General features: G+C 37.6%; 1 protein-coding gene across 2 annotated transcripts in view; it reads right to left on the minus strand.

The window, feature by feature from the left end:
- The window catches only part of MEGF11 (multiple EGF like domains 11), a 210,669-nt gene extending 195,144 nt beyond the window's left edge, over window positions 1-15,525 (minus strand). For both annotated transcript variants that reach the window (XM_075044634.1, XM_075044633.1), the window contains exons 1-2: window positions 15,424-15,525; window positions 13,792-13,892 (exon numbers count right to left, since the gene is read on the minus strand). In XM_075044634.1, coding sequence (XP_074900735.1) covers window positions 13,792-13,852 — 61 coding nt within the window. In that variant the 5' untranslated portion in view covers window positions 13,853-13,892; window positions 15,424-15,525. The remainder of the gene's footprint in view (window positions 1-13,791; window positions 13,893-15,423) is intronic.
- Window positions 15,526-18,071: the final 2,546 nt, after the last annotated feature.

The following is an 18,071-nucleotide window of genomic DNA, read 5'->3' on the forward strand; positions in this document are numbered from 1 at the left end:
ATTTTGATGCCCCATTGGCTTCATCTGCTCTGGTAGAGAGAGAGAATGGGAGACAGTACTTACCATTTAATAATGTCTGAATGAGAGCTGAAAAGCAGCCTCCTTGTAGCAGCAAATGTCAGAAGAGCAGACCTGGGGTCATCAAGCTGAACCACTTTGTATCTTTGTCTGTGTGAATAGGAAGAGCTTTGCAGTACTTCAAAGCACAAAAAGGGAATGGTGGGAAGGCATTGCAAGACTCTGAGCACTGAAGTGCATCTTCCCTGCAAAGTGGACAGGTTATGAGGTTGAGTAAAAGCAACACTAATCTGTTAGTCTGTAGATAAAGTCACAACCAAGCTCTGGCAAGAGGAATGTGTGCAAAGGCATGAGGGAATTAAGTTTAAGAACTAAGCGCACTCTGCAGTGAAGACAAAGCATCTGTCTAATGCCTGAGTTCAACAGATTCATGACTAAGGTCACATATAAAGGCAAGACCTCAGACCAAGGTCAGAGATGTCAGTTCACACAGGTATGTCTCTTGCTCACCCCCAGTGCTCCATAGGGATCGTGAGATACAAGCACCTGGGCTTGCTCTGTGGGGTGAAGAGAGAAATTCCACCCTCAGCTGAAATCCTGACTACTTTAAGGCAAGTCACATTCCCAAATCACTTACCATTTCTAAGGCTCAGTCTTTCCCACTGCTATCACAGAAAGTGAATCTGAGCCCATAAAGAACTCTTTGGAGATCAGCTAAATATTGATAACTGTTGATTGTTTAAGGCTTGCAACTGATTTTATGCATTTTCTGCCATTGCTTCAACAAGAAATAATCGTTACATTCTACCACATTGAGAGGAAAGACTTCTGCTGAGATCAATTCTGCTGATCAATGTTCTAATACAATATTATTCTGTGGGATAATTTCAGCATTTAACTTTTTCTGGTAAACGATTTCCTATTGCCTCACTGCAGGGTTCAAAACAATCATTATCGCTAGTTCAAACTGTTAATGAGGTTAAGAGAGATCCTGAATCAGCAGAGCAGAATCTATGACCCAGGAAAGCTTTTCCCCTCCTGTGCCCTCTGTCTACTCCTTCCATTTTGGTAAATTGACCAACTCTTTCCAGCAATTTGTAGAAAATACATTTTCACTAGTTAATTTTCTACTTGATTCATCCAACTAGCAAACTTAATGACAATTTGTCTGCAAATTGTGCTTTATATTGCACCCTTAGAAAGAGCATTACTATCTTTTTCTAAGTAATGTAGAAATATTAACATCTACTCTTATGCATTGTCTTTCATTCTCTCTGCATACGATCTAGCAGACCTCATTCCACTAAAACTAAATGCAGTCAAATAGTACTTGCCAGCAGGAAGCTCCAGGTTTTTTGAGGACAGAAGAGGGAAGAAGCAATTCTCCTGTGTCAAAACCGGTGGAAGTATTCCCCAGTCATTCTGTTGTTAACCTTAGGGGAATTTTTTTGCTGCCTCAGGAAGTGAAATTCTTGACTGGCTGGGGAATAGAGGAGAAGCTTGTACTTAACTAAGATCCTGGTCCTTTCAGCTTTCCTGCCAACATACGGAGAAGCAGCCAAACCTACCAGAAGAAGAGCAAGCATAACCTTGTCTACCAAACTATCTGTGATGGCAGGTAGTATCAAACTACACTCAACAGACTGCTAAAGGAATGACTGTTCTCCACTCACAGGTATGGGTATCTTTGTCTGCAGTCTGGGCTCTCCTAGGAGTTGTGTTGGAATGGAAAGTTGAATGCCAGTTGCAAAGTACCAAGTTAGAAATTAGCTAAAAGTGGTAAGTTGGAAATAAACATTTCGACCATAAAAACACTGGAGGAACATACAGTGTCCTACAGCTGAAGAAGGTGGTAACTAAATTACAGATAAATAAGTAAGTACTTGTATCACACATGGCAGAACTGTATGAAATTCATCAGTTATGGGATGGCATTTCTAGCCAAGTGAGCTTCACTATAGAAATTTTGCTAGTATATTGCTACTGCCTTGCTTCATACCACAGCTACCTCTGCTTTCTTACTATGACTTTATCACTCAAATAGACCAAGAATTTACAGGTTCCAACACTGGCTGAGTAGCTGTTTGATTTAAGCAGTAATAGAGGAAGCATATAGGATAATGTCAAAGAAAATGAGCTATTATTAAAAAAAAACATTTATAACAAGGGCAAGATTCTCAGAGGTGCTACAGCAGACAGGGTGAGAGACCTGAGCAGGACATTGGCCTAAATAGTCTATTAAAATAACCAAGCCATCTTGCCTTGTTCTCTGGAAATCACCTCAAAATTACAGCTCTTGCATATTTTGCTACATGTTACCCACTCAGGGCATTAAGTGAATTTCTCTGTGTACAAATTCCATCATATTACTGTTCCTGTGAAATATTTATTTTTGGATCTGGTAGCATTGCTACATGTCCGTAGTTCTCTGATTACTGACTTGCCCTGAGTTGTGGGTTTCATGCCAAGAAAATTCTATTTTCTGTCAGTAAATGACAACTCCGCTGCTGATTGATTTTCATAGGCAGAGAGTATGTGCTGTGTGTATGAGTGAGGATGGGTGCATCAAAAATGTTGTTCCTAAAAGATCAGAAGTAGATAGATGAAGACATCTGGACTGCATGATAATTCTGGCTATCTTTGCTGAACAATTCAACACCTAATAAAACTAAATTACAGCGATTCTCCTAGATACATTTTAGTCCTGTATCACATTGAATAAACTATTGATTTTTCAAACAAAATCTTTCTTCATTCTTATTCCAAATTTCATCAAGCCAATCTAACAAAAATCCTTTCTTTGTTTCTCACCAAGATAGGATGAATATAGACAAATTTCTAAAGGCAAACCTGTCATTTAGGCCAGGCTATTAGATGGCATGGGCCCTAGAGGGCCAATGCATTTCAGATTTCATTTAAGATCAAGCCACACAATGCAAATGAAGGCCACCCTGATGAAATCAAGGATAAAAGCATAGTCTGTTTGAAGATCATGTTAATGTATAAGCTACACTAACATTACTGGGGATGGAATATTTAAATGCAGACACTTTTAACTTTTCTCACATTTCAAAAGGAACCACAGCAATATGTTTCAGAACAACTTACTGAAAAGAACTGCAAAAAAGACCCCAGGAAACACATTATTGTACAATTACAGGGGCTGATTCTCATCTCAAGCCACTAGTTTAAACTTTCTGTAACCAACTCTAGATTGCAGGACATCAACTGATTTAGGATCAAGCCAAATTTCTTAGTAATGTCTAAGTGTAGAAACTTTCAACTAATGAGACATGCTAAAATGTACTTCCCAATTCCTGTGATTCACACTGTTGCCTGAAAACAGAAGATGGGAGCTGGAAATAAAAACTTTTACCTACATTATCAGAAGCTATTGAAGATGTCTACCCTTTACTATAAGGTGAATGTTACGTTGCATTTGCACAAACAAAACTATTACACAGTATTTGGTGAAAAAAGAGATCATTTCGGATGCTTTTAATAATGCTTCTAAAAGGAATTATATTTAAACTGTAGATTTTCCTAAAACATGACACCTGTGAATGCAGATGTAGTGATACCAGATGCTAATATATGTACCAGTGACTTGCTTCAGCAGAGCTTGCATATGCACTACACTGCTCTAACTGAAAGCCTCCTTTCGTAGGCTGCTATACTGAATACCAGGTTTCATTTCTTTACAAGTATGCTTATAACGTGTTTCTCACACAGTTTCTTATTTTCAGTCAGAAAAAAATCTCTTTATTTGACTCAATTTACACACTTATGTTGTAAGTTTTTTCAAGTAAGGCTATCTTTTAGTGCTTTTGTACATGGAATTCTGGGCATTACAGTAATAGAAGTAAATCATAGTATTCAGAAAGGAAAAATCTTGATAAAAAGAAGGGAAGCTTTGGGATTAAATAGATAGAAAATATCTCTTGACTTACTGCATCAGAGAAAGTGAGGTTTGCAAAAATGAATACCTACGTTAGAAATACTGAGCTTAAGATAAATTATTCAAAAACGTTTTGCGATCAAATCTGCAATGAACTGAAGTTTCATGAAAAATTTCCCTGGGGAGCCTTAAAAAAACCTTTATTAAAATGAAAAGCATGTGCAACAATACACAAATATGAAGTGGGATGCTATAATCCTGTAACAGAAAGAAAAAGAGAACGTCTGTGTAAACAGTCAAAGAGTATCTGGTTCTAGAGGAAGTATCCGTGGCTGGTTACAAAAGCTCTGTCTCTGATTAGCCTTTTTGATATCTGATTCATACTCGTACACTGTACTAGAGTATGAAGTGTTAACAGATGCTTTTCAAGCTATCAGCCAACATCATCATCTTCTTTCACTGAGAACAATTAGGGAACTAAAAATGAACACTGATTTGCCGACTGACTCTATTTCAGACCTAAAATTGCCATCTATGTGCACTTGGGCAACTTTAGTTCACTCCTACTACCCATTTTCCCCTATCCCACTCTTTTTTTTTTTTTTTTTCCCCATGAAGAATTCATGCAGTACTGCTTCACTATCACCCACTTCACTGAAGTAACTCATGCAAATTTCTCAGGAAGGTGCTTTGCTATATAAAGCTACAGAAAGAATTAGTACATCCATATGAAAGCAAAACTTAATCTGCAGATCACTTGTTAATTCAACAGCAACACTGACATTTATTATTGTTGAGATGTTAACACTACTTAGAAATGGTGTATATCCACAGTTCTCAGCCAAGTTGATGGAAACTGTAGCATTCAACACCTTTGAAAGCCAGGCTCCTGATGCAAAAAATATGGTTTCAATAGGAAGAAGTTACTTCTTTTCTGAAGTCCCACAGTGATCTTCTGCACAATTTGGCATCTTAATATTTTTACACTTTGGTCTAAATGATTTATGCTTCAGAGTTGTAAGCACTTTTTATTTTAACGTATGGGATCGCTTTCTATAAATTTCAAAGACTTGTTTTGTAACAGACTACTATCTGTTTGGATTAAGCTACAGAGTAGCTGGCCTACTTTTATAGGCTACCACATATTCATCAGAAATAGATGCAGTTTCAAAAGCAATTGGAAATCCATGGAATAATATATCTTTATCCTACCATGAGACATGGAATACGTGCCACACAAGACAAAGCTAATTGGGAACAAAGGGAACTACCTCTTTAAATTCCCACCCAGTAAACCCACTCCCAGGTATTACCCAGCATTTGAGAAACCAACATAAATAAACGCAACTAGTTTGGTATGGTATTTCATATGGCAGGCTCATGCGGTATTCCTAGTGTGAATGCCATTGGTATTTTTAAGAGGGACTGCTAAAAGGATGTAATAATTACAGGCACATGTTCCAAAAGTTCACATACAAGTAATGTAAATTATGCACAGGAAGATGCTGAAAGCAGTATATTTAAGCCTAACATGCAGCTTTTGGGCCAAATTCAATCTGCCAAGTGCTTCCAGCCAGTCTCATTCCTGTGATAGAGGAGATGGGGAATAGCTGAACTGTAAGTAAATGCGCCCAGGTAGCCAAATGCCTCCTCCTGCCTGCACAGGTTGACATATTTAGGGCATCCACGGCTGTTGCTATAAACGGCTGAGAGACCAGAGGGTAGCAGGAGCGAGGCCACAAACCCTCAGCCAGCCCAGACAACTGCCAACACTGGCTTGTCCTTTCCAAGGTTCTGAAGTGAGTGAAAAATATCTGAAAAGAGTGGTTCACACCAGCTTTCAGAGTAGTCCCCTGTCACTACTGAAACTAAGAGGTAGAAAGAGCAAAAAAAAACCATAAGGAGATTTCATGAGGATCATATTGATGAGTATGTTTTATTAACTACAGTATGCCTGTATGTACTGGGTCTGGCTGGGATGGAGTTCATTTTCTTCATAGCAGCTTGGATGGTGCTGTGTTTTAGATCTGTGACCAAAACAATGCTGATAATGCTAGCATTTTAGTCATTGCTGAACAGTGTTTGCACAGCATCAAGACGCTCTCTGTTCCTCATGCTGCTGCCCCCCACAGTGAATAGATTGGGAGTGTGCAAGAAGATGGGAGGGGACACAACCAGGCAGATGACTCAAACTAACCAAAGAGATATTACATGTATTATAACGTCATGCTCAGCAATAAAAAGAGAGAGGAGGGGCTTTCAGGAAACTAGCCATCTTTTGCTCAGTAACTGGCTGGTATCAATCTACCCATGGAAGGTGGTGAGTGATTGCCTTTGCATCACTTATTTTATTTTGTTTCTCTCTTGCACTTCTCTTTTGCTTATTAAACATGTTTTTTATCTCAATCCACAAGTTTTCTTTCTTTTACTTATCCTTTCCCCCTCCCTTGTCCCATCAGGGGAAGTGAGTCAGAGCAGCTGTATGGGTCAGTGAGCGAGCAGGTACTGTGCTATGCTATTATTATATTGTATAGTTTCAATCTTACAAGATGCCTAGATATGAGGAAGAGGGGTGACATGTGCTTACACCTGGCATAGGCTGCAGTAGATCTTTTTTCAGTCAGCAAGGAATCTGCCTTAGAATGGTCCCCCACATCTGACTGATGGCTTTCCAGACATCTAGAGTTAATGTGTGACAAAGACTCTGGAACTGGTCAGGGGAAGGTCACAGCCAGAGGAAACTACAACAAAGTGGAAAAAGATGCTATCTCAGATTTTTTATGTACATCAGAAGCTCTTTTTAAATGGCATCTAGATTTAGGTACCTTCTTTTCCTCTTTCTCTCTCTCTCCCTCCTTTTCTACTAGGCTTTAAAACTTCTTCAGAGCACAAGGGAAATAAATCTATTAAATGGGAGAAGGATGCAAAGGAGTGGTCAAGAAAACAACTTCCATTTTAAACGTGTTTCATTTCACACATCCGTCTTCTTTCTGACCCTATTGATTTCAGTAAGTTAACCTAGCTCACCACACGTCTGGACTACTAATGAACTTCAAACTCTTTTGGAGGGAAAATTCTTCCAGAGTTCTGTGCCTTCATAATTCGATAAATGGCAAATGTCCTGTATGTATACATCCTCAGAAACAGTTCACTCATATATGGGATGGACAGGATCTTGTTTTTATAAGCCTATGCAAGTGAATGGATACCAGCAACATAGGAAGGATTGAGCCATAAAGCTGTTGTGTATTAGCGCTGGTGCCCTCCACACCATTCTAGATCAGTGCAAACTAGCATTAACAACACTGAAGTGTATTAAAGCAGGAGAAGAGAAAGGGGATTTTGAAAGGGAATTGAGACATTAAAGAAGATGTGGAAGTGAGGATGAAGTAACTGAAGATGTCCATTCAAACATGGTGGAACTGTGCTGATTTATAGCAGCTGAGAACCAACCTGTCTTTGCTAAAAGTGGGCAAATTAATGGACTAAACTTTGCATGGCTCTTTGAATTCAACAATGAACTCACATCTATGATTCTTGCGCCTTTTTTCTGATCCTGCTGAAGCTTCCAGGTATCCAGGCCATTAGCATGAATACTACGAGTAGCTCTGGATCCAGTGTCTCCTTCCGTGTGTACATTCCCATTATTCTTCTATACCAATCCAACTGTGATTGCCTAAAGCAGCCAGAAAAGCTTTTTTACTGCTACACTAGCAACAGTCTAAATCTTTTTCTAACTATAATGCCTGCATAATTTTTTCTCTGATATTTATTAAGCCCCTTGAGACATTATAGAGCTTCAGCATACCCCCCTTTCTGACTTCATGCTATTTTCATTCCTTTGTATGAACATTTTTTTCTCCTCCTTCTACTGCATTTCTTCCAGAAGTCCTTCCCCTACTTCATTACTACTTCCCACCAGCATCTTTGCAAATCCATCAGCATCCAGAAGCTGACTGCAAATATAAAATGATGGATGGGAGATGAGAATTGATTTTTTCACCTTCCCATCAAAGAGGTCTCTCCATTATCTTCAGGTTAAATAGTAGCCCAGTGTCTTCATCTATGCCACAAAATGAACTGACCTACTTAGAAGGCTGGTGTCCCTCTTCCTGTCCACATACACCTGCCTCCCAAGATGCTGAGAATGAACAAGCAAAGGCCTCTACTGTTTGCGAAGCCGTGGCCTGCTCCACTGTGTTCTGTAAAATGGTATATTAGACATTGGTATATATGGCTCCTAGGCTATACTCTGCAGTATGGTAGCAGAAGTTGAATGCAGGTAACCAGTTCTGTTGCATGCTCCTTCTGTTGCTTTCCTATCAACCCACCTCCTCATTCAATAGAAAACAGGGATTCCTCTCAGTCACCACACAGTGGTAGGTAAGAATGTCGCTACCACTATGACTATGACTACAACTACTACTATTAGAAGCAGAATTTCTTAATTCCTGTGCAAGTTTCCCCTCAGATGGGAACACAGGACCCAAATTATTTTCCCCATATTCTTCACTGGAAAAAGATGTATGGAGTCATCTCAAATGCATATAAAAGGAGAAATTTCAAAGCATCTCCTACTATCATTTCAATTCTATAATTAATAACACTATATGCAGAATGGCCTTCCACACCATTTTCTCGCACTCATACATTCCAAATCAGAAAGAGAAAAAGAATGTCCCCTGATACAAAGTATCTATGTACTGCTATATCATTTCCCATAATTTATGTTGCATTATTGATGTACAGAATGCCGTACTTGAATAATGTAACAGTAAGGCTCTTACAGAAAGCACTAGCACCAGCTTTAACGTGTGTCTATAAAGACAAGAAAAATATATTTCCTAAGTCCATCAGTTTTCAAACAATATATTTTCAAGTTACAGGAATGCTCACCATGAGGAATTTAAAACTGAGGTGAGAAAAGGGGGGGACAACATTTCTTCTAAAATGTTAATGAGATCCTGCCTTATAAAGTGAAAATAATCAACGAATCTGACATATGAACAAACATTATGAATATTCAGGAAGTTTATGCCGCTGATTCAACATTTTCTAAGAGTGTACAACTTTTGCACTGATCACATAAGCTATTATTTCTCTTTTTGTCATAAGTACACTCTACTGTGGTGTCGGTGTGTTGTTGTAACATATGCATTGAATTGCAAGTATTGTAATTCATCCAGATGGCAGGAAGCTTTGGAATTGTTACTCCTATGGTACAGATGTTTAACAATCTAGCCATATGGCGCCAATAAGGCAGTCTTTTGAAAGATTACAAAAACTGCACTAGCCATGCAGCCTTGTAAATTTGAGTACAGTCCTGAGGTACGGGTGTTCATATTGCTACAATATAAAAGTATACATGGTACTATGAAGTTGGCATGTCTACTGGAATTACAGAATTTATGAAACATTATTTAAAATCCTGAAAAATAATCAGGTCCCAAATTGGCATAATTTCATCAGGTCAGCTATTACAAAACATTCCTCATTTGTTTCTGAAATTCATTAAAGGTGTCAGACATAGGCTACCTGAAAAGATGGGTAAATAACTACATGAAAATATCATAATGTCCCTAACCTCTGGCCTCAGTGAACTACCACTCTAGGTGACAAATTGAGATTCAACCAGTGAGACCAAGAATTTCTTTATAAAAAGATTTATCAAAGTCAAGGAGCCCTGATGATGGTTGTGGCAATTGTAATGTGGAAAGCTGAATGTTGAGAAACAGTCTGAGATCAATACTATCTTGGCCAAGAAGGGAAAGAACCATGAAATGGTCAATCTGTAACTCTACTGAATTTTGGCAGGTTTGAATGACAGATAAATGGCAGCAAATAAGATTGTTAAATCACTAATCCTGTCATTATTACATCCTGTCACACTGCATAGATTTATACATTAGAAAAAGAGTGTAAGGTATGAGACTGAAAAATAAAACTGTTAAAAGCTAAAATATCTCAATCTATGAAGAAAGGTGAATTCCCAACTTTGCATTTCATGGTTGTTTTTTTCTGCCAAAAGGTCAGATATAAGTAGATGCTGCTTGCAGTCCCATCTTCCTTTTCTCTCATGCTTGGGTCTCTGACCCTTTGTCACCTAGAAGAAATGTCTCTTTTATATAAATCTGTTGTGTAAGAATAAGATTAAAATGGACAGACTGAACAAAGCATTAGTCTCTCAGACAAAAATGTATCCATTTAGCACACAGGGGATCCTTCCACCTGACATATTCTTAAAGGGAAGTATTCAATTACCATCTACTCAAAGGGTAAAAATCATGAAAGAGTCATGTAATATTCCTTTTCTTTTTCTTTCTTTGAGCAGCAAAGTATTCAGAGAAGCTTTATCTACCACAGATACTAATCTAGGCAATATAATTTTAAAACATCCTTACGAAAACCTTGAAGGGCAGTTGAACCCTGTGGTTGTTCAAAAAAAGACTTTTCTGCAGTTTATGCATTTGCTTTGCCAAAAGCTTACCTTAGCATACAAAGTACAGTAAATCATAGTTACTCTGATTTACTACCCAGACTACACTGTTTGTTTTCAGGGACAGCTCAGTGAAAAGCTATGTCATGTGTAAGAACATTCAGAGAAGGTGAATCGTTTTGCAAAACTACCAGAATGGTAGCAACCATTTCTAAGACATCAATGGAAAAAAAAAGCAGATGTGCATTTGCAGCATTTTTCAGGTGGTATCTTTTGAATACCATTACAACCTAAAAATATTCCAAGCCCTTTATAGGCACAAAGACAATTTCATACCCCAAAACTGTTTAGCCTAAGTACTAATGGGCTGGGCAGATGTAGAACTTATCAGTCACCAATTTAAATTATTTGACCTTGTGCCTGAATCCCACATTTTATGGGGCGGTAGCATATACAGATCTCAAAATGGCAAAGACAACACCAGAGAAAGAGTGGCAGAGCAAGAAGCTCTGGGTCAACCTGATTATTTAGAGCTGAGGGTAGATTTTATTAGACCTAATCCATTTATTAAGTCCCAACAGGAGGACAAAGATAAAAACATATATCTGACATTCCTTTAAAAAATAGTAAATGAGAAGGGAAAAGATCAAAACAGTAGCTGAAAGCCTTCACTCCTGCTTTAAAAGCCAAGAAACAGTCATTAATAGAGATTTAAACTCAGCCTTCTCTAGTCTAAACATGTCACTGTTAATTACAAAGCTATTTAACTTTTGCAAGAAATAAAGACTGCTATTAATGAAAGAAGAACCAATTAGCCTTTAATCTACACACTGTTTTTTAATCAAACTTTCTTTTGATCATCAGACTCACTGCGGGATGTATTCTCTCCTCCCCGTGTTGTAGTGGCTTCCATGATTGCTAATGGAATAGATTTTGAAGGGCTGGCTGAGTGGGGAGAACCTTCTCTGCAGGGCTGGAGCTTCCTTCCCTTCATGTCAGTGGGGCTTAGTGGAAGCACACTCGTTTCTGAACCATGGCACCCTACGACAGCATAGGCAAGTGGAATGATTTTGATGGTGTCTCCTGACCTCTCTCTTGTAGCAGCTGCCATTAAAGGAGCAGGCACTGAACGTGTCTAGAGGAATGTGGGACAGGAGTACTAGACTACCTTGTTAGGATGCAGCAGAAAATACCAGTTTAAAGAAAAGAAAGAAATGGGAAAGGGGAGGTAAGGAAAGAGGCAAAAGAAGGGACGTGCCTCCAGGAATGAAAATGGAATTCCCTGCTGACTGCAAAGAATGATGAATGGGAGAATTTGCTTGTTGGCACAGGAACATATTGTGGAAAACCAAAGCAAAACAGAACTAATGGGACTAAGGCTTTATGTGTTAGAAACAAAAGGGATGACATGAAAAGGATCATATTAGCTAAATAATGTTGTGCCTTCAAACTGTTGGTTGCATGGTCAGAGAGTTTCAATGAGATTTTTTTGTCTGTTTTTTTTTTGTTGTTTGAGGTTTTTTGGTGTGTTGTTTTGTTTGTTGGGTGTTTTTTTTTTGCTATGTGGCTACTTGTGGTATCAAAACAATAAAACCAAGTATCTATCAATCATGACTGAGAACTTCTTCCTTTACATCATTTCTCTCTCAGCTGCACTTGCTGCTCAGATCTCCCAGGAAGGAGGATACATAAAAAACGTCCCTGAGGCATGCACTTTGCATTTATGACCATGCAGATAATGAAATATAAGAACCTGACTCTTACGTTCTCTCTGTTGTTTACATGTGTGAGTATTATCTGCACTGTGTCAAACATGAAAATCCTGGTCTGACGGGATACTTGCTGCCTGTTCTGCATTAGCAAAACTTGGGTGTGTGCTGTATGCTGTTCTTTCTCCATAATATAAAGACAGCAGCAGAACTCTTGAGTATTAATATTAACAAAAAAGCACTTTAAAATAAATGTTAATATTCCTCAAAGAATCAGAAAGTCTGCAGAGATGTCCTGTTGTTGCACCCAGTATGGCAATTAAAAAATAAAAAATAAAAATATCAATAGATTGCAGAGAGAAAAGTGAAAATAAATATGTTCTGTGCCAGACAGGATTTTGAGTAACAAAATTCAAGTTGATAATAAAAGTATGTGGAACAACTGCTAAAATGATATTGACACTTAAGAAATCTAAAGATAAGAACAAACTTAATATAGGAAGGATTTTAGCAAAGACAATAGGTTACATGAAATGTTTTTCAGGACTTGAGTAACAGCACTTCGCACTTCAAAAGGTCAAATTATTACTCTCTCCGTAAAATAAGGCTAATTCTAATGTCTTATCTCAAAGGGCTGGTAATTTTTCGCAGTCCAAAGCCCCTTTAAAGTAACCATTTGGCATAAAGGTAATTTAAAATGAGATTAGGGTCCATTCATTTTTTTAAGGTGCTCATATATTACAATATAAGTACAATATAGGTACTCAGATAAAACCACCAACAGAACTAGATAGAAATAGCTTTAAAGCACTGTGTCAAGATATTTAAAGTTAGCTGGATACTTGTATCATGTTCACATTTAAATTATTCTATAGCATTCTAAACTTGTCAATAAAATTTGGATTCTGATGCTGATCAAAACCTTCTTGTATTTTTCTTGTGTCATAATCCCATTCTAACAAGAAAGATGTAGACAAGAGATCCCCAGCTCCACTCGCCTTTTGAGCAAAGTGTAGCAAATGTGTTCTGTCTCTGAATACTTTGAAAGCTGCAATACTGAAAACACATGACGTTAACATACAGGACATTTTTAATTAACAATGCTTTTAGGTGTTGCTGAAAGATCCATTTTGCTTTTTGTCCCCCTCAGACTGATCTAACACACTCCAGAGCTTTTTATTTATTTATACAGTGCAATTAGGACAAAGTTCTTCTGGCATTTGCGAAGCTTTAAACAGAGCAAAATTATTGACAGGAACCATGTGAAACACTGAGATTCTAACTGTTCCTACCGGAAGTAAGAACTTTCAAAGTTAAGAGGCAGAAACTTTACGCTGCTCCTTAAACTATGTAATAGTTTATTCCTAAGAGTGTTCTCAGTTCCCCCAATTCTTTAACATTAGGTCATACTTGCATAAATTACTCCCCAAAGTAAGGTGTGATTCAAGAAAGCACTCAGGAACTTGATTCACTCCCTCCCCAATGATTTCAGCAAAATTTTACTTACGCATTTCTATATGCATTTACTATAAGCATTTCAAGCACATACCTGAAATGACCTGAAACGTTCTGTATCTGTAATTCTGACTGAAATCAGTGGGACCCGAAGGTTCTGAGCACCTCTGAAAATCAGCCTGTCATATTACTACTGCAATACATCTTTAATTTGTCTACAGCTCCTCCAAAAATTACTTTTAACTGTCATATCTGAATCAAAGCTCTGTACATACGTATACAGTAGTCTCCACTTTCGTAATATCCAGGGCAGCACTGAGATCTTCGCCGATACATAGTTCTCAGTCCTCTTCGATACGCTGTTTTATAACTTATTCTAAATTGCAAGACAGAAAGCCATTTGACAATATTGAAAATCCATGTGTACTGTTGGAATTATATTTGTGTTAAATTATAGTAAGGATAGCATTCAATAATTATTTTAAAATGCATGAAAGCTTTTGATATTAAAAGCCACAATAAAAAAAAAATCAATACTTGTTTTGAAACTTGAAATATAACTTGTATTATAAACAGTACTCATGACAGTCGATACTGGGACTGCTATCTTAAAACACTTCCCCAATCCTAAAGCAAGGGCAAGGAGCTTCTTCAAGAATAAATGATTCATTTCTGCATATCAGCAAGGTCAGCTATCATCAATGGAATTAACAGAATCTTCTACGGAGACCACTGTGCCAGCGTACTACACAAGAAATTACCACAATTGAAACTGCTCTCAATACACAAAATGTGAAGTTAACCCCAAGTGATTTCTTTCTACTTGCTAACCCTTCCAATGCCTTGCAAAATGACATTATAGTCCCAGTTCAGTATTTAAAGCATGTTTTCCCCACCACAATATGTAGTCCACAAAAATTCAGAGGTGTTAAGCATTCCGTAGCTTTTCTAGACTTATTCATAGCATTAGCAATGATGCCACATTAGAAAAGGAATATTTAACAGAAAATATTTAACAGCAAACACTTCAAAAGAGCTTTGTTCATGTTAGTTTATTTGAAATTACCTAAATTGAACAAATCTGTTGTCCCTCATGTTAGATAAATTGCTCAAATTTACTCTGCTGCATTTCAATCTATACAACAGTCCAGAAAGCTCTGCATCTCTGTTCAATTCCATACATCGTAACCATACATTGTAACATAAGCAAAACCCCACAGACAGACTGGGATGGTGTTGAACAACCTCTTGCTACTGAATGCATGAAAGTTAAGGTACAAATTAGCTTGCTAAAACTCCCTTGAAAGATTGCAAATATTAGTGGATGTTTATTACGATACTTCTCTCCTTGGAATCAGAACGAATATAACAGTGATATCTTGCAGCCTGGGAAAAATTAACTCTTTGGTATCAGCTTTCACTCAGTGCTAGAAATGGACCCACCCTCATTCTACCTGGTTTTCAGTACAGATTTGGGTGCAGTATGTCAAATATGGATCCATTTCTCATTATCGCTATCCCTCAAGTGCCTGATTCTTCACAATTTAGGAGCTGCAGGGACTTCCTACCATAAACCTGGACATGCACTGATCACTCGGAAAAGATAATTGCTTACGTTTGGTCATGTAATAAACACTTCCAATCACATGGCTGGGTGCATGGCAAGGAAGCATGCTCCCGAATGGCCCCATAAGAGACTGACTACCACCGATCTCACTCAAATTTCATGCAAAAATCTCTCTACTTCAATCAATGCCCTAGAATGCCAAACACCCTGGCTATTGTACTAAAATACATCTTTCCATACATATTTATATTACAGTACCACAAAAGTTTGGATAAATAAAAGGTATGTGAGGAGATAAAAAGGCAAAATAAAACTAAAATTTCTGGGGATTAGCTCTTACCTATGTCTAGTGCACTTGAACCAGTTCAGTATGTCAGTACATCTTGTATAATAGATCTGATCAAAAGGATGAGCATAAGATTCCTGTATTGTCACAGCATAGCTAGGAATAGAAAAAGAAAGAGAGTGAAAGGCTGTTTGTTGCAACACAAAAATCTTCAGTTCCCTGTATATGCTATTCATCTAGCTCCACTATGAAAAATAATTAAATCAATAATCTTAGAAACTTTGGGCATTACTAAAAACCAGAAAAGGGTTTTCTTCAACCACAGCTCTTCCTGAAAATTTTGGAAAAGTTTCAAACTTGGGCTCCATAACTAAAATAGGCATAGAGATTTCAGTCTGAGTAATAAACCATTCCCTTCTGGAAACGAAACAAATGTTACTAAAATTCATGGTTTTTAAAATGTCTCAGTTGCCTTCCTGCCTAGGACTGTTAATTTTTGCTTGTATTCTGCAATGCTAATAAGAGCTCATATTAACTTAGCACTGCTGCATTTTACCAGCATCATGGGATGCTCACACTTCATTTTATGATGAAGCAGCATCATTACTTTATATATTGGGTGCACCAATCAAATAGGAACATTTGTAAAAGTTGAAGAGTGTTTATTTTTCTGCTGCACAAATTTAATCCTTTTAGTTTGTAGCAGAAATAACCTCAGAACTATCTGAAAGTTGTAACATGAGGTAACTGGTATCTAGATTTGGAACACTTTGATGTACGGTTAGAATGGGATTACCTCCCTTCGTACAAATGGATGGATATAAACAAAAACTGAGCAAATTGATTAGAAATCACAGAGCTCCAATGATACTAAGAATTCAGCAATCTCCCTCCCAAAACACTACTTATTCATGCAACAGGTACCATATTTCTTACTATGATTACATTGAAAGTGTCTGGGCCTTTCACATTACATAGGAACACAAATCTCATTGACTTGTTAGTGTCAGTCATTTTAGAACATTGTATTGCCCTATAGTAAGTATGTGCACTGCTTAAGAGACTCATAATCTCAGGTTCTGATCTGGAAACAAGCTCTACTTTATCAGATCTACAATAGCTTTGGAGAATGATACCAAAATCATTCTTGGCAGGGTCAAGACCCAGGAATTAGATCCTCCAAGTCATTCATTATATCGATTGTCTTAATCCTCAAAGTGATTTCCTTCTCATCAGTGGGACTGCTGATGTGATTAAGCCCTGTGAGACTGAACCCATAAGGTAATACCAAAATATTTGCTTGGAGAGTGTGATTGGCTTGAAATCGAAGACTGGACTATTACTGCCCTGCTTATCACGCCCGTCCTAGACAAGCCAAGATTTTACTAGATGTTGCTTTTGCCCTCTACCAGTTTGCTGAATTTGACAAGTAATGTTTTTACTTCCACTAATGCCAAAATGTAAAATATTTACATTGCTCATTATTAATGTAAAACAGTAACACTCACAAATCTTGATTATTATTTTATGATCCCATTTGTAATCCAGCAATTGCCCTAACAATCTTTTCCCTTTGATTTATTAACATCTAAGTAACAAAGTCATCTTGGTCAGTACAACAAATCAATTTTGGTATTTAATTTTTGTTTCTCCTTGATTGGGTCTCTAGGTTGCTGACTTTCTTCAGACAAAATCAATATTTTATTCCTGTGCTCTGAATGCACTTCACCTCATAACACAGACTGCAAAATCCTATTCCCGTATAGTTTTTGCTTTGCAGTTACATTACCTACAAACAGTTAATTCTCTAATTAAGGCCTCTAAAATCAAAACATAGTGCCATTAAAGTATGATTCCATTTTTGCTCTTGTTAAGGGGTTTATTTTGTTAAAGGGTACAGTAATTCATATTTGTGTGGAACTAAACCACAGAACAGAACTGGAAATTTCAAAAGTTAAACTTAAGAGTACAGGAACTTTAGCCTCTGCAAACAGACCCTGCATGAATGTGAACCCTATCAAAGCTAGTGGGCTTCTATGTACTCAGAACTGCCCTGCACAGATCCACTTTTAGGACTAGGACACTGTAACAATAGAGAGAACAAGAATTACCAAGGCCTTTAATTCTCAGTGCTTTCATGCAGCTACTTTTTGATGCTGACACGGATTTGGCAGATACAGCCACAAAGTTCAGGACATACAGAATAAGCATGCATGTTGCAACAGGAAGGGCTTAAAACTTAGTTGAAATCTTTAATAGTCTTGCTTGACAACAACCAGAAAAAAACAAGACTGAACAAGACCAGCATTTCTCTAGGTCTCTCCATGATAAATGAAAATACATCTCTGCAGTCCTCTAGCTGAAACTATGGAGGAGCTTTCCAAAGTACTGCTGAGCAGACAGCTAACAGAGGGGTATGTGGTCTATAGCTCCAGCTTTAGAGCCAATTCTCTGGGATGATCAAATTCCTCAAAGTCACTCAGAAGTACTATTTCTGTCATGCAAATCCATGTTCTTTTGTGAGGCAGGGTGGTATTTAGCAAATTATGGCTCTTATTTTGCCTTTTAAATGTAAAAATCTGAAACGGCTATTAAAAAAAAATTGGCATGTTATACATTACCTTTCCCAATGACTACAGACATTTGGATCATCTGGGTTTAGGAACAGAGCAGTTTTGAGCAGAAAAGACAGAATAAGCCCT

Source organism: Buteo buteo, chromosome 13, assembly GCF_964188355.1.
Source record: "Buteo buteo chromosome 13, bButBut1.hap1.1, whole genome shotgun sequence".
Taxonomy (NCBI): Eukaryota; Metazoa; Chordata; class Aves; order Accipitriformes; family Accipitridae; genus Buteo; species Buteo buteo.